The sequence below is a fragment of the Coptis chinensis genome, chromosome 8 (assembly GCF_015680905.1).
Source record: "Coptis chinensis isolate HL-2020 chromosome 8, ASM1568090v1, whole genome shotgun sequence".
NCBI lineage: Eukaryota > Viridiplantae > Streptophyta > Magnoliopsida > Ranunculales > Ranunculaceae > Coptis > Coptis chinensis.
Genome location: NC_141463.1, coordinates 13461676 through 13480028, shown reverse-complemented (window position 1 = coordinate 13480028; position 18353 = coordinate 13461676). Strand labels below are relative to the sequence as shown.

Here is an 18353-nt window from a genome sequence, read left to right as displayed (position 1 = left end):
AGGATGAAGGGACAGTATTCACGAGTTCTGTTTCGCTGGTGTATAGAGGAGGAGCACGACTTCTGTCTCTCTCAATATAGAGGCAGCAGCAGCAGCACAGTATACACGAGTTCTCTCTCTCTGTTTTGGATACATCCCTATAGACACACACTGATGTGTTTATATAGAGGTTTCAGTCGGTATCCAAACCTGAGAATGACTCCTCAAATTCGGTCTCCCAAAACAGCTATGAGACAGAGTCCAACTCGCACTGCGACTCCAGCCAAAACTTGTTCAATTGATAATCCACTACCCACTAGACAAACAGCCCAAGCCCAAGCCCACGACACGGTGCGGGCGGGCGCGCGCGTGTGGCTTTGGGTGAGTCCTCCCTCCTAACACAAAAGCCTTTGTACCCTAAGGGCACGCCCTTATGCTAGAGGATCACCTCATATACCTCACTTGCTAATGGTGGTTCACCAATGTGGGACTAAACAACATACAAGTGTTTTGAAATACACTTGGAGATTCCAACACATACTGTGTTCATGAACTTGCAACATTGCAATATGCGAAAGCACAATTGGTAGCATCTACTACAAATTCCCCAACATGTTTTTAGCCATGACTGAAATTTTGTAAAATCACTGAAGAAAAACCTTTATTACTTTAGAAAAGAGGAGTTGCAGATTACAACTGAGAATTGATAATGATCTTTATATTGCAGCAAAGATCAGGGCTACATTACCCTTAATATCAGAATACCCTTTTCCCTGCAGCAACTGCGGATTTAGATCAATCCTCACTCCTTCCAGCTTTCCATGCAGGCAAAGAACTCAAAAATAGTTAAATTGATGACAGAAAGCACTTTTATTATGCTAGCATGATCCATTCCAGCAAATACAGAGATGTACAACTCAACATAGCATTGAGGTCACCCTAACATGAGTTAGGGCTCTTGAGGTATATATCCGCCATCCAGGAAGGCCAGCACATTCAAATGTCCACCATGATCTTAGACTTCAAAGAGAGCATACAGTAGTCAGTAGGTAATATGTGTTGACTCAGGCAAGGCCTTCTCTATCTTCCTGCGTTTGAAATTGGGAGCAACAGACAAAAATGTACAACAAATAGCAGAATTGATTTATGTGATTATCCAATGGAAATCAAATATCTTCCCATGTATCTCACACCACCCACAATCTGATTTGGGTACTCTTTAGTCAACGAAAAAACATAGAATTGGCTGATCAAAGTACTCAAATCACTCTGAGAACTGAATTGGCATCTCCATGCTCCTTACAACTATTTGCCAATACATGGTATGTAACTGCATTGGGCACGATGCCCATCTTGAGCATATCTGCGAACCACATTGTTGCATTCAGTATACGCTTCAATTGGCACTGTCCTTGTATTATTACTGTGTAGGTAAGAGCATCTGGTATTAAACCACAAGCTCTCATCTCTTTCAAAAAATTACTGGCTTTGAAGATATGTCCATCCTTGCCCAAACTACAAATTAATGTCATATATATCACACTATTTGGAGAACAGCCGCTATCCTCAATCTGATTTGTTTCCCTTTTGGAATTTGGATCCATCTTCTCCAAGAAAAGTTTGACTGCATCGCGACTTCTCCCATCCTTGCACAATCCATCAATCAGGCAACTAAGTGTGAATATATTAGGGGTGACTCCCACCTCATTCATCTCCTTGTACAGCTGAAAGGCCTCTTTCATGTTACCATATTTCAAGTGACCATGAATTAAAGCTGTATAACAAACGACATCAGGCACAATCCCTTTAATCACCATTTCTGAGTAAATACCCATAGCAGCTTCTATCTTCTTCTCATTACAGTATCCGTTTATCAAGGAAGTAAAGGTGATGATATTGGGCTCTATATTCTTTTCTGTCATTTGAGAACACACCTTCAAGGCTTTATCCATATTCCTCTCTTTACAATACCCATCAATTAGTGCATTGTATGTGGCGGCATTTCCAAGTACTCCTTCTTGCTGCATCTTGATCAATAGATCCGCCCCTTCGTCCACTCTCTTTGCATCACATAGACCTTTTACAAGAATGCTATAAGTGAAAACATCAGGAGTAAGACCAAGTATTGAGAATTTTGAAAAAAGTTGCAAGGCTTCAGTAAAGTCTCCCAACTTACAGTGACCATCAAGCAAAGAGTTATAGACATATATGTTAAAGGGGATTCCAAACTTAAACATATTACCAAAATGCGCATTTGCCTTACCAAGTTCACCTATCCGGCATAGCCCATCGATTAAAATCCCAAACGTTACAACATTAGGCTGCACACCATCAACTAGCATTGCTTCATACAAGCTAAGCGCCTTCCCTACACGCGTAACTCTACAATACCCATCCATCATAGCATTATAAGTATAAATATTTGGTTCCACCCCACATTTCCACATTACAGTAAACAGCTCAACGGCCTCTTCAATCTTACTCTCTCTACACAAACCACAAATGAGCGTCGTATAAGTCACAACACTCGGTTTAATACCCTTCTCCACCATCTCCTCAAATAAAACACGCGCTTTCACAATATCACCTTGGTTACAACAAGCATTAATCAAAGTACTATACGTAACAACATTCGCCACAACCCCACGCCTTTTCATATCCCCATAAATTTCCCACATAGAATTAAACCTACCCATCTTCACAAATCCATTCAAAAGTGAATTACAAGCAGGAATAGCAGGTAAAACCTTAACCTTATAATACACCCAACAAGCTTCATCAACTAACCCCATTTGCGAAAACGCTATTAACAACACATCAAACACATTATGACTAAATTTACTACTATCAACATTCCCAAGAGTATTAAAAGCTAAGAAACCAATGGGAGTTTGTTTTTGAGTGTTGTGAAGAATTTGGATGAGATCTTTCGTCAAACATTTCGCCTCCATATATAACTTGGCTTTAGTTACTACATGAATAATGGCTGAATAAACTTGGGGATACTTTTTCAGGTTTATTTGGTTTGAAGATGATTTGAATATAGTAAGTGCTTCAGAAACTGAAGTGGAATTCAATATATTGGTTATGACTAGATGTGAAGGATTTTGAGATGATTGAAAAAATGGGGTTGAAGAAAAAGAAGAAGATATTATTGTTCTTGAGATGTCAATTTGTTGCTTGGAGAGTAAGGTTGTTTTGTTTGGCGGGAAAAGTTTCATTGTTGTAAAATGTTTCTGTCCATCTATAAGCTCGTTTTTTAAAACACAGCTCTAACGGCTATCGTGTTTCATTGCAAAGCTCAAAATGTCGACCGATATATCAAATAATTTCTCTGATATCTCGATAAATATCAGTCGGCACTTTTAATTCTGGTTAAGGCCTATGCATGTAATATTCATTTTTAACAACTCACAAGTATCGTTAGTTCCCTGATTGTATTCAAATATCGTGACACCAGTGTCATGTAAATATGTAATTTGCAACTGGGACTAGTGTATGTGTACACAAAAATAGTGTTTTAAACGTAATAAGTATCTACAGAGTAGAGTCATTATAAACCGAAACTAAAATTGTTCGATCAAAACAAGCATTGTTATATATATATATATTTTTTCTTTTTTTCTTTTCTATATCATCAGAGTATCAGACTTACAGACTATATTTTAAGTTTTTAACAACTCCATTACCTCAATGATGAAATTAAATTGTTTTTCGATAGTTAAATTAGGAAGCAAAGTTGCACAAGTTATGGTTTGCAATTTTTGTGTTGTAAGACATTTGAGGAAACCAAAGTAGATATGTAAACAGTAGATGTAATATACCGTGATTCTAGAGAGTTGTGGGCGGTTAGTGTTACCAATTCCTGTTTGGGTGAACACATTTTAATAGTTGCAGAATTTGTTTAGCTAGTGTTTCCGGTGTTCATGTGTATCCCTAGCAGAATTTGTTTAGCTAGTGTTTCCGGTGTTCATGTGTATCCCTGGCAAAATTTGTTTCATGAAGGATGCATTGAAAAATGGCTAGAGTAAGCATTATCATTATGCATGTATGAATGAAATACAATTTCTTTTGATTTGAAAAACTTAGTACTAATTTTTCTTTTTTAACAGCAAAAAGAAAATGCATAACCTGATCTGCTTTTCATTTTACGATCACATTGGCCAAATTAACTAACTTTTCTGTGCTCACTAATGTGTTATCATCTTTTAGAGCAGAGTGTCAAAAAATGACAGAACAACCAGTCATATTAGTCATGTACTTTTACACCTATGTAACTTTTGATTAATCATTCAATCTTATTAGTGTCCTCAATTCTTCTTATTTTATTTTGAACCCATATATGTTCAATTTTTTGTGCAATTTCAAAATAGGAGCCAAAGTCACTACTAATATCAGGGTCTTTTCAACTAACTTCTTATGTTCCAATGTCTAAGGCTAAGTCCAATGGTGCGGCAAAACACCAAATTTAACGTAAAATGTGATCCAATGGTACGTTAAAACGTTATACCACCAACACTATCTTTATAAATTTCTCTATTTTTGCAGTCAATTTTAACGTTATACCGTATGCTCTGTACGCCATTGCCAATGGCGGGCAATCAAAAAAATCCAAATTAGTCTTGCGACGCCCCGATGGCGGGTAGGAATGTGAATTAATTCAAATAATAACTTACACGCCACTCACAATGGCGCATGAATTCAATTATGATTTTCCACCGCCACTCCCAATGGCGGTTAGAATTGATTCTTTTTTTTTTTTTTTAATAACTTAATTTATGCAATTACCATTCTATCCTACCCTTTTAAATTTTTTTGATTTAGTTGTATTTCTTTGTTATAATTTCAATTTTAAGATTAAATTTATTCCGATTTGCAACAACTTAATTAATTATTTAAATAAAACATTTATTGAAAATAAAAAACAACAAAATTAAAAGGAAATACATTAAAAATACATCAAATACGTACGAAACATTTAAAATTCTTAATCAAATTAATCAATCGCTTTCTTCGTATTCTTCAAAGTACAAATTTCTTGAAGGAGTCCGTGAATTGCGAAAAGTTTGATCTTTCAAAATTTGTTTCTTTGCGTTTTTGTACCATTCTTTTTTCCTTGAGGTGTCATAGTCGATGTATTTGTGCTCATGATCTCCTTTTCCCATGCCAATGTCTCACGGAATTCTTTTTTTTCTGCAAGTTTAATCCTTGAAGGATTAAACACTTCACTTTCATAGAATTTTTTCCCATGGTCAGTTGCTGCCTCAATGGCCTCCATCGCCCGTTGAGATTGTCGCGTTAATTCTTTGAGAGAAGTTTCATTTTGACTATCAACTTTTTTTTTTTTTTTTGTTTTGATTTGTCTCTTCCACAATCCGGTCTTTTTGATGAACCAGGTCTTTGCATTTCAGAATCAGGTGTTCCCCCCATGCCATCTTGTTCGTTTAATAGAGCTGGAGACCCATTATGAAAATTAGTTTGAGAGAAACCAGGTGTAGTTGGAATTGAATGGTGCGCCCATTTTTCCTAGTCTTTCAAAATAAACCACGCATGATCAAATTTGAAGGGTTTATTATCTGAAGACCTGGTGACATACAACTTCTTTGCTTGCTCCATCTGTAAAAGAAAAAAAAATAGTTTGAGTTTAATCAATTATATTCTAGCTAAATAATTGATATATATATATATATATATATATATATATATATATATATATATATATACATTTCGTTAGTTCCCCGATCTGTTCATATCTTCTTCGGTTTGATTCAAACATCCACGAAATAAAGTAATTTAAAGTTGCCAACTTGTAACACTTCTCATAGTTAGTGCCTCTGTAAAACCCCGTATCATCCTCGATTCTCAAATTGTTCTTTAATTTTATCCCACAATATGTTGCCCGATTGATTTGTTCGATGGTTGGATCAATTGAATTATCCAACCATTCTTGGCATAATATCGTGTGTCTTCATCAATGCTAAATGATGATCCTCTCGCTTGACATTGTTCTTGAAAAGAGTGAAAGAGAGAGAGATAAAGACAGTATTATTGATAATACAAAAATAATATATTACTGATGTTTGCGGGAATGTGACTTTCAGAGAGGAAAAGACATTCTTTTTATAGGGTCAGATTGAATTATTGAATTTTACTTTCTTGTGGTATGTACGCTATTGATTAGGGTCATTGGGTTGTGGGCAAGATTGTAATGAATTATGTAAGAAATTATTGGGGTGTGTGCAAGATAAAGAATTGTGGGCAAGATTGAAATGAATCATGCATGCATGGAATCTATTTATTGGGGTGTGTGCAAGATAAAAAATTATGTAAGAAATGCATGTAATCTATCTAGAGTACTAGAGTACGCATGTTGCATGTGTACTCTCCTGGCCCTCCACCAGCATATATAACATAACTCTTCGCAAGAAATTAAACCAATTTGCTATCTCACACAATTTTTAATATTTTCAATTTTTATTCCATAATTTATTTACTAGCAAAATGAATTCTGATAGTGATAATGATTATGATTCTGATTCCCAGAGAAGACGACGTATTGAAAGACACTTCATGCATGAACAAGAAGTGTTGACAGCAGCTGCACTCGCAATTCAAATGAATCTTGTTACAGCAGCTCATATCATTGAAAACTCTAATCAACCAACTCTCCAGATTGGTCCGTCCGTCGGATCGACTTATAGGAATCGTAATAGGGCAACGGAAATGCTCTCTTAAAGGCCGATTATTTCGGTGTCAATCCCACATATGATGAAGTTTTATTTCGAAGCTAAATGAATGGCAATCACCTATTCTTGAGGATTAGGAGTGGGCTTAAGGAACATAGTGATTTCGGATGAAGAAATATGATGCAGCCAATAAACCCGGTTTGTCGTCACCGCGGCAAAATAATGTGTGCATTGCAAATGCTAGCAAACGGAAGCCCAAATTGATTCAATGGATCAAGATTTTCAGATTGCATTACCTGATCCAACAACACTCTCCTTTGTTAAAATGTTTTGCAAACATGTGGTGGAGAGATTTGGTGCACAATATCTGAGATCTCCAAATGAAGAAGACATTGCCGATTGCTCCGGTGTTCTTTGAGTTAAGAGGTTTTCTGGCATGCTTGGCGTCTAGATCGTATGCATTGGATATGGCAAGCATGTCCAATGGAATGGGCAGACAAAGATATCTTGGGCGGATGGATCGACAACTCTTGTACTTTCGAGGCGCTTTGCTTCTTCGACATGTGGATATGGCATGCTTACTTTGGTTTACCAGGTACTAATAATGATGTTAATGTTTTGTGGCGCTCTAATCTTTTTCACAAACTAACATTAGGTTTAACCCCTCCGGCAAACTATTCTCTCATGGGTAAGGACTATACTGTCGGTTATTACTTGGCTGACGGTATATATCCTCAGTTGTCTACACTAGTGAAGGAGAAAAGGAATCCTAAATCAAGAAGAGATAAATTTTTTACGCTGATGCAAGAATCTTATAGAAAAGAGGTTGAACGAGCATTTGGGGTTCTTCAATCTCGTTTTGCAATTGTTAGAGGCAAAGCTCGCTTGTGGGACAAAGATGTGCTCCATGATGTTATGTCGGCGTGCATTATTTTGCATAACATGATTGTTGAGGAAGAACGACATAACTATTTGAACGCTTACGTTTATGGAGACTCTGAACCTATTATTAACCATGATTACTTTGAAAATCCTAATATAGCAGAAGTTGTTCCCGACCGAAACCCCAATTCAGCTGAATTTCGTAGAGTCTTGCAACGCGTGGCATATGTGCATAATAGGCACGAGCGTGTGGAATTAGAGCAGCGTCTGATTAACCATTTATGGGAATGGTGTGATCAGAATTAAGATGTTTTTATGTTGTGCATTTCTTATATGTTCCCAGTGTACGTTTACTCGTGCATTTATGGGATGGTACCGCTTTGAACTAATCATCCTTCGTGAAAAATCACAGGCCTTAGAACAGTAGGTTTGAATTACAACTGTAAGGTGACACTGACTTGCAGTTCTTAAATTATTTTCCATGCTTGCGGAAGGATCTTGTTCTAGCAGCCTATCAGTTTTTTCTGATTTGTTAATGGAAATTTATGTTCATTTTTTTTATTTCAAGATGAGCTATTTCTACAATTGTGTTGAACTTCGGTTCTTTTTGTTTGTGTTTTACATTTGTCGTTTCTATAATGGTTCTTTAATTCATGTTTTAACTGAGTAATGTTTGTAACTGTTACCGAATATGGTCTTGAGAGATTAGAGTCGCCTCCGGCAAATAGAAATGTGGCTTATGACTTGTGAGGAATGTTACGTTCTCCTATTGTAAATGACTCAGGCAGAAAAATTAGTCAATTAGGCGAGCTTATAAGCTTAAATCAGGAGAATGATGTTCTAGTGTAGTTCGGGGCTGGCTGGGACTCGAGGCATGGACCACATGGTCCATATATTGGTAGGAGACCAGGAAAAGTGAATAAAGTCACCGTCTGTACTGAATTGCTCTTGGTAAACAGTCCATATTACCACCAAATGCCGCCCCTGGACCCTTGGTAAACATTCATTCCCCCCCTTACATAAAAACTCAGTTCAAAAAATTCTGATTCAGAGTCCTAAAGAAATAGTATAAGATACAGCTACAGAGACATATAGGATTTACTTTCAATACAAAATAGAAGTAAATAGATGGAAGGAAAGATATGAGACCCGATAAGGACATGGAATTTTTCTGTAGTACGTTAAAGACCTAATGAATTAACCCTGTTAAAGCTCTACTTCACCACATTCTACATCAACCCACATAAGCTGACAATTGTACCGCTTGGAAGGTCTACCAGATGCATTTTGACGGCCTCGAGAAAAGGCTTAATGTCGAACTCTGCATCCCCCATTTTGTCATCCATGCTGAAAGTGTCTTTGTCGTCTGCAAGCATACCAAAGCCATTAAACTAACCATCTTCACAATACGAACAATATACTGGTGTTTAAACTACAGAAATCAAAGGCTATGCAAATTTAAAATTTTTATGAATTCTACAGAAACACTTCAGATAGCCAAATGAGTTGGGCCATTTCATGAGTAACAAGACGAAGCATGGCAATGATGGTAATAGTGGTGTTTGTGCTGTAACTGCTCAAAGGGTCTTCACATGTGGGACCTAAACCCCCAGGGATCCCCACTTAGATACTTATCCCATAAGCAAATATCTTTGACTCTCAGTGATCAAATTGATTCTATTATATCAAAGTAATCAAAGGTTCTATCTCAGACTCTCAGTAATCAAATTTTTCTGACACCATTATAGAACTAACAGTAATGTTTCTTAGCAAACCAACTTATATAAAAGGATGGGAAAATTTTCTTTAGTTGTTATATCAGAGACTGAAGACAATAAATACCAAGTAGATAGGATGGCTTACAAGCTTGACCGAATACTAATAGAAACCATAATCTGCTACTTCCTTCTCCTCAGAAGCTCGAGTAACGCATATGGATGGATCAGTTGATTCACCAAAAAATGAGGGACATATACATCCTCCCTTGAGATAGATGGCCGAAGTCCGAACTTGTGGGGGTCATCCGAGGCTAACTACTTTCAGGGTATTCGAATATGAAATGTCATGACTATTCAATTCTTGACGAAATGTATTCCAATATATCATCCTTACTAGAGTGCAACCCACTATTCATTTTGCAAATAAAACTAGCCATAGAAGTCGTGGCATGCATATAGTCCTCTAACATCGTCTTCAACTGCCTAAATTTATACCATAATTAAATAAATTAAATGTTGATACAAAAATAAAATAAAATAAACTATTTAATTTACTTTTATCGGTGTCAAGTTGGCATCAATAGGGAGATGTGGCACCAAATCTTTGTCAATTGGTGGAACACGTAAATTAAAGATTTCACCATTACGACAAGTAATAGGGATAACCCAATTGGCTTCAGGAGTAACAACTGCCTCAACTTGTGACAATGGAGGATATGATGAGCGATTAAGGGTTGCCCCCATCGGCTGTGAGATACCTACATCCTCTTTAAGACCAGATGCACCAACAAAGTCCACATTCACACCTCTATAAGTTGGGGGTAGAAGCATCCCCACTGAGACACGAGCCCAATAGTCAGTGTATTGCTGCTCACTAACCTGTCTAATCAAGGCATCAACAGAAATGCCGCCACTGTTGTACCATTGGAGCAATATATCAGTCTGGCATCCGTTAAGATTCATATGCGAAGGGGGATCACAAGGAACTGAAGGAACGTCAGTGACTTGGCGACGACAACGCTCTCCTAAATACAAGACATTTACTAACGGTCCAAACAAGATGCATCACCGACTAGTCAACTCTAATGCTTTCCGAACATATGGATGATTTATGCGTATGCATGTGGAATCTACCCATGGTAGCCATACAATAGAACTCCGAGTACGAGACTCTATCTGTTGTCGCACTAGACTTAGATTACAATGGGCTTCACCCGCAACCTTATGACGGTAAGTTGGACCCCAATTATTTATAGCAGGAAATTGGTTGGGCTCTTCAAGTATCCGAACGTGCATGCCATTTCGAAAATAGGAATAATACAAGTACTGAACAAAAACAAATCCATTTAAAAAATAAATAACTTTAACTACCTCAATGACTTGCCACATCCCAACCACAACTTTACTACCATTGCCAATGCCAAAACGACATACCAAGTCCAAAGACATAATCAAATGCGTATATGCAGCTCCTCCCCAGTCATAACTACCGATCTCATCTATCTGAATGAGACTAGCTAGATATCCCAAACGAACCTTGCTATGGGAATTTGCTAACAATACATTTCCAATAACATACAACATGAAAGCACGAAACCCTATTTCTCTTTCATTAATATCATCTTGCATTGCATAAGCTGTATACATCTCTAAATGACTCAGTTTGATGCTGTCACTATAAATATCATCCTCCGTTAAAAAAGGTAAATATTTGACAGCCTCATCAAATAACTCATATTTTGAATCAAAAGCTACAATCTTTCCTTCTCCAACACGCAACCCCGTAAGCATTGAGAAATCAAGGGGAGTAAAGCCTATCTCACCACATGGAAAATGAAATGTGTGGGTAGAGTCCCACCATCTCTCTACAATTGCTTCAACTAAGTGTCTATCGGACTTTTCAATATCAATTTGAGCAAAGACGTCAAAACCAACATTCTGAAGCATCAATTGAAATTCTCCAAAGTTCACTTGGCTCAACCATTCCATAACAGGGGGCCAAAGTCCCTTTCTTACCGACTTTTTCCTTCGCTCCACCACCTTCCACGAAAGAGTAGTAAAGGATATGTGTGTACTTTCCTCTACAACAACACGTTGATAAGAACTAGGATTAAACTCGAATAAGAAGTCCCTACACATACATCTTCCGGATTTGGGGCATTTGGTGTCCCCGACTTTTTGACTTTGTACCCTTACCTCTAATTTGTGTAAAATGCCTGACATTGTAACGGTGAGAAATAAATTAACACTAAAATTAAACATAATTTATAATATGAAACTAAATAAATTGGTCTTGCATTACGACAAATAAAATTAAGTGCAAGTTATAATATGACACAAAACTAGATGATATGGCATTACGACAAATAAAATTAAGTGTCACATTTTCTTTCTCTCGATGGTATGACACAAAACTAGACCACACTATAGTATTCTACATATATATCAACACACAATCGTTATTCTTTGAGACTTAGACAATGTGTTTCTAACCTTGGCTTCGAATGAAGGAGCAACTTCGCTAATATGTATTGAGAATCCAAGTCAAACCGCTTGAAGAACCGGGCTTGCGGGAAGTTATTAGTGACTAAATTGTCCCACAAAAACTTGTAGCACATCAATTGAAACCTGCCATGGTTTTATAACACATCATTATAAATTAACGAAAATCTAACCAAATTATAAAAGCATAATTGTGTACGATAAAAAAGTGAAATTATAAAAGCTGAATTGAGAGAACAACATCAAAGTGAAATATTGATAAATAACAATTGAAGCTCTTAGAGATTGAACATTTCGGCTATCACATAAAGATGACTGATTGTACATACTATAGCACTTAGATTCCTATAAGATTGTAATCTTGAATACCTTCATAAAAAGCCAATACTATTAACTAACAATAAAAATATCACAAACTAATAAAGTCTTGCAATAAAAAACATTCCCCAGAATCCACTGTCAATAGTACATTGTGACTAGCGTGCATTTGGAATTATATTGCATAAAAAATTTACTGCATTTTCATAACATAGGGTATAAAATTGAGATTTATACTGCAAAGAATAACAAAGTTTCACCACTATAACACATCACATAGAATCATTTTTTGCCAACACTTGATTATGAATGGTTAAGTACAATGTGACTAGCTCGAATCATCCCAGTAGTAAAACAGGTATACATATGATATTATACCCTACCCTTTACAGTGTGAAACCAAACACCATCAACAGAGATACAGAAATGAGTACTTACCATTTCTCTCATTAGGAGGTTCTGCAAGCAAGAGAGAGACGCAAAGAGTTTTGAGAGGCCAGGACTCCTGCAAGTCTCAAGAATCAATTCAATGCAAATACTTTGGCTATGTTTCAACTGCATTGAAGAAAGTCCTTACAATTAACCATGTTACTTGAAAAGATTGAACCGCGAACCCATTCTTTTAAATTTTACTGGGCAGAAAAACAATTGAACCGCGAACCCAAACCCGTTTATCTTTTATCCAAGTTCCAGACTATAGCAAAAACGCCCATGGTCCAGTTTTGATTATGGTCTCAGAAAGATTGGATTAAGCGGTGGGTGGAGGGGGTTTGCTATTGCTCATGAGTTGGTTGAGGGTGATGCCCTGGTCTTTCAGTTAGTCGAGGCTACCAAATTCCAAGTTTATTTTGAAAAGTTATTTGTGAAACCTTATGCTTGAATTGGTAACTTGACGTTTCTGAAGAGTGAAATTGTTTTTTAACTTGGAGAATTAAAACCACTATAAATCAAAAAAACAAAGGGATTTCAAGCACAAGAGTACTATAAACAAGCTTGTAGAATTACCTGCTGCAGTTTTTTTGCCTCCCTCTTTTTCAAGCCATTTTTGTGGGAAGTGTTGAACGGTGAGAGTGAGAGTGCCCGCGGTAGTGTTGAACGGTGAGAGTGAGAGCGATTTTTTTTTTAGTGAGAGAGAGTGATTTTTTTTTCTTTTTTGTGTTCTGGGGGTTTTTTTTTTTGGGAAATAAATAACTACACGCCACTGGTGATGGCGTACAAAAACTTGGTTTTTTTTTTTTTTTTTTTTTGTGTTCTGGGGTTTTTTTTTAAAGGGTAATATTGGAAGATAAATAACTACGCCAATCGGGTGATGGCGCATAAAAAAAGTTTTTTTTTTTTTTTATTTCTTGCCCGCCATCGGGTGATGGCGCATTAATATTTAATATTTTGTGTTGGACGCCATTGTCACTGGCGGCTGGAAAAATAAACCATTGGATTTGATTTCGCTATCCCACTAACTGTATCTACTGTGCTATTGTGGTTTGGTGTTTTGGTGCACCAAACCATTGGAGTTAGCCTAAACCATTTTTTTTACATTCCAATTTATATTAAATTTTGTGTCCAGGTGTGCCGCGAGTTTAGCATGACTAATTTCAGCACTGTAGATCATATGAAAAAGCAAAAGGGTGACAAGTATTTTTTCTCTTTTCCTCTTTTGTTATATGATTTTTGTTGTTAACATAGTTTACGTGCTTGCAATGTCCTATATAAGTTTAGCATACCTTTGCAATCCTAAATGCTAACACTTACAAAAGACATAGAACCAAAAATTCCAAGCAGCCAAATGCGCAAAAGTTAAAATAAAAGAAAAATATATACCAACCAGATAAACGATATGATTCCTTTAGTTATCTTCTTAAGGTGATTTCTTTTGCAAATTGCTATGAGTTTAAGAGGACTTCAAGAGGTACCACAAATGATTTCGTTAGTTAAGACTTCAAATCTATTGTTATCATGTGTTGTGAGAAAGAGGGAAAGAGGAGAGAAATGGGTTGCAGTCAGGAGTAAATAATGTCCTCATATCTTGGAAATTGAATCACCCTCATATGGTAGAAAACGCCACATGTGTCCAGTAAATTTATTTAGCCAACTAAACTTCCATGAATGAAATGACAAGCAAATCAGATATTGATCTAGATGTTGACCATCCAATTTTAAATCAATCGAGGATGACAGAATCCAATTAAAAGAAAAGAAAAGTAATAACAAATAAAAGATTTTCAAATTCAATTATAAGACAATCAGAGACATGGCTACTACAAACCGTTACAGGCACAATGATGCTCTTGAGTCTCAACCTCAAGATAAAGCCCTAACAGGAAGATTAAAAACATGTTAAAATAATTGACATCATCTACCTTCAACAACATCAGTCCATCTACTTAGGTCACAAAGATTCTAAACTATTACAAACTCCACAATATTCCAAAAGAAAATAGGCAAATAGTTAAAGTATATATAACAAAGATTTAGAAACAAAGAAAAGCAAAAGACAAAATAAAAGGAAGGAAATACAGGAGTCCACTAAATGATCTATCTACTATGGAAAAATTAAGCTCCATATACATAGATTTATAAGTTTAGCAAGGTCATAACACTTTGTATCTTTAATCGGTCTCAAAGTCAGATCGTTTTGTATATATCGATTATCGACCTCAAAAGTCAGATCACTTGGTGGGGGAAAAAAACATATTAAGCTAAGAAACCAAGCTCATAATATATAGGATTACAAGTTGTACCAAAGAAAAAAAAAATCCAATATATCCGAACAACCAATAAAAAAATAGTAGCCAAGTAGTGAACAACCATATGTAACTAGTTTGACAGTGTATTAATAACTCATGTGCTTAGATGGTCTAAGTGTCTAACTTACTATGTGCATTTCATAAGAACAACTAAACACCATAGACTATATATGTGTGCCTCGTGTATATATATATATGCTTGCATTTGTAAGGTATTCCTACAAAATTCAACAACTTTTGGGGCTATTCTCAATTTAAATAGCATAAGTTGTAGTCTAGATAAATCTGCCCCACTGAATAAACTTGTAGAAAAATATTACAACTTAATTTCAGAAAGTGTAGGAAGTGTTGATAAAAAAAAAAAGTAATAATAATGATTCTAGTAGTGCCCCCGTGTTTAAAAAGATTTGGTGTCTTTAGGAGTACCAAGAGTATTAACGAGGCGTTGGAAAGTGGAAACAACGGTGTTTATTTGAAACACACCCGACGCGACGGCTTGGGTCGGATCTTGGGTACCGTTTGTGTATCTTCTTCTTGACCCAATTGCCCGACCCGCTTCTAGATCTTGGAAACTCATCCTTGGTTATCGAGCTGCCTTTTTTGAAATAGACTATTGTGACTGATAAAAAAAAAGTTAAAAAACAGAGGCCCAGGTTTGAACCCACGACTTGTGTATGATGGGCGGCTACCGAGTACTGAAATAAAATAACAACTTGATTAAACAGCTATTAGGAGTTTGGGAAGTAAGTTTTGAATGCTAGTGCAACTTCAGCCGTTCAAAGTAAAAATGAGGCAAAATCCTTACCGTTAAACTATAAACCTTCACATCCCAAGGCCACGCCGCTAAACTATTAACCATGTGTCCCAAGCCCACACCAATCTTTAGTTATTAGCGGTTTAAAATTCTTTGTTTTGCTATTAGAACCAAGAGACAAGAACAATGTGTTTGCAGTTGCACTCAAGTATGCCACACAAAACATTTATAAGAATTACATCACATGATGGTTATACTTGAATCTGTGTTGGACATTTGAGAAAAAATACATGGAAGGGGGAAGTACTTGGGACACAGAAAATGATGTTTCCCGCTCAGCTGCAAGACTTTAAGCCTTATGAAACTCTTTTAAAACTGCTTGGAAATCTTTTGCAAGCTTAGCATCGTCAATCTTTTTGTTTACCTGCAATTAGATAGGGAAAAAAAATCATAACTAAGAACCACTCAGTTACGAAGAAAGCAAACTTTTGAAATCCATGGAAACCTAATCGGCAGTTAACATCAAAAGAATCAATCACGTCAGAGGTAATTGATCTGTACTTACACTAACTTCGGTATACTGATCTGTTTCACTAGCTTGTTTAAGTTTGGTTGCGGCATCTTTCACCAACCGTCCAATATGTATGTAACCTTGTCTTCTGTCTGCATTATTAACTGCAATAAGAAAACAACACCAATTATTCAAAGTACATTAGCTATTAACTGCTTCATATATGAACAATTTCAAGAAATTTCAAAACATAAAGTTATACCAATTGATGCAAAAAATTCACCAAATTTTCGAAATGTAAATTCGCGAAGCTCGGGGGTGTTTAGGAGTATTAACAAAGTGTTGGAAAGTGGAAACAACGGTGCTTATTTGAAACAGACCCGAAAACCAAGTATATTCACTTTTCTTGTAGCAGCAAACTCGATTCGGGTATTGTTAGATAATTAGCCATGCAGCCCGACCACAGGTCAGGCATGCTATTTTAAAACTTATTATGTCTGGCCTGTTAATTTTCAAACTAACGTATTTTGGTTGATGTACTTATTGCAAAAGCGCATTTGTATAATGAACACGTGGTAACAATTTACCGTCAGTTGTTTGACACTTCGAGTTATTCAGAATTTCAGATAGAAAGTGGGGCTAAATGCATCTTTTCATTAGAAGAGGGTCACTTTTTATGTGCTTAATGCATAAGCCCATTTTTGTATGATGAACAGGTGGTAACATTTTCTATTTTATTATGTTGGATCATGTTATAAACCTACCAAGATAAAATCTGACACAATGGAATTACAAAATTAAGCAAGACATCTAATATTTCACAAAATCAAAATTACAAAACTTGCACTGAAACATAGTTGAGAGAACAACCATACTTGCTTGTCAACCACAGCGAACAAACGCTAGCAAATGAGCTGCCTTGCTTGCTTGCTTGTTGACCCCTATAACAAATATCAACTTCCTCAAAACCACCCATTAACAATTTACACTCTCTTAATAAGTTTCCATAACCAATTCTCCTTACTAGTAACATGTGCCACCTCAAGCGTATAGCTCATATCTCTGCCATGGAATTAGTAAGATTGAGAAAGTTTTACCTACGTCCTGCACTTTCCAATGCATCGATCTCTCATCCCAATACTGATACCTACACAATATAATTAGATGTAGCAACAACCATCAGTGATAGTTTTTACCGTATCATGTGGTGGGGAAATTCAATACTTCGGCAGGGCAGTCAGGTACGTCCACTGTTTGACAAAGCTACTCCTTAGGCTTAACAATTACCCAATGGTAAACATTATGTGAATGACTTGAACACCATATTTAACATATACCATTTACAAATATTTTGTAGCGATAACCTAATACATTTTCATGACATTTATTTAAACTTATTGGAATAGTATCAATAGCAAAAATACATAATTTAGTAAACATCATAATGTGGTTCTACCAGTTAAGTTTACCATTGATAAGATGATCTATATCCCTAGAACATATAATAAATACAAAACTTAAGACAGTGAAGCAATCTACATAAATTTCTGCATACAATGGAAAATAATTGATTGCATAAAAAAAAAAAAAAAAAAAAAAAAAAAAAAAAATGAATGGAGAGACTCTGAAGAGAAAAATGTGTGTATTGAATGTATGTCTAATTAACTTGAATTGTGGTCGTGTTGGTAAGTTGTGAATTACTTTAAGAAAACCTATTTAGTAGTTGGAGCTTACGTCTGTGGAAGGCATCAACACTATAACTCATTGAATAAAAGCTAACAAAATATTTATAAATTTTGATATGAGTAAGATACAATACTCATGGTTACAATGAAAATAAAATTCCACTAATCCACAACACTTGGCTACATGCTGAAAATGGAATCCTGATGTGAAGAGAATTATTTGAACCCAACCAAAGATGTGTGCAATGTTAGATACGCAAGTTAGAGAGTTTGGTTTAGTGAAAAGAATATGATCATGTAACAATAAGCACTTGGAAGTCTTAAATGCAACTGCTAACAGTGAAATAGCCAAAGCAATTTGAAAAGCAGGGTATACAACAATCAATATAATACATCTATTCATCTATGAAATAATTTAGAAGTTTGTAAGATATTCACTTATCAAATTTGAGTTTAGCTATAGACATACCTGGATATCTGCCACAATTCGATCTCCAACCCTTGCCTGATGAATTTTAAAGTATGTTGTGTCTTCCATGAAAATATACATGGAAAAGTTAGTGATGGTGTTACA

At 36.0% G+C, this 18353-nt stretch overlaps 2 protein-coding genes across 2 annotated transcripts; one reads left to right on the top strand and one right to left on the bottom strand.

Annotated features, from left to right (window-relative positions):
• Positions 1 to 613: 613 nt before the first annotated feature.
• On the bottom strand, positions 614 to 3281 carry LOC147480056 (Pentatricopeptide repeat (PPR) superfamily protein). Its single transcript, XM_086581187.1, has one exon. The coding sequence runs from the start codon at positions 3198 to 3200 to the stop codon at positions 1239 to 1241; it is 1962 nt and encodes a 653-aa protein (XP_086437313.1). The 5' UTR covers positions 3201 to 3281; the 3' UTR covers positions 614 to 1238.
• Positions 3282 to 6480: 3199 nt separating this feature from the next.
• LOC147480055 (uncharacterized) lies at positions 6481 to 7853 on the top strand. Its single transcript, XM_086578549.1, has 2 exons — positions 6481 to 6655; positions 7261 to 7853. The coding sequence occupies exons 1-2, from the start codon at positions 6481 to 6483 to the stop codon at positions 7851 to 7853; spliced, it is 768 nt and encodes a 255-aa protein (XP_086434675.1).
• Positions 7854 to 18353: the final 10500 nt, after the last annotated feature.

Bases quoted from the DNA above. Each gene is read 5' to 3' on its own strand.
- LOC147480056 (XM_086581187.1), bottom strand. From the start codon at position 3,200: ATGAAACTTTTCCCGCCAAACAAAACAACCTTACTCTCCAAGCAACAA.
- LOC147480055 (XM_086578549.1), top strand. From the start codon at position 6,481: ATGAATTCTGATAGTGATAATGATTATGATTCTGATTCCCAGAGAAGA. The intron at 6,656-7,260 runs GTCCGTCCGTCG...TTGGTTTACCAG, and splicing joins TCAACCAACTCTCCAGATTG to GTACTAATAATGATGTTAAT.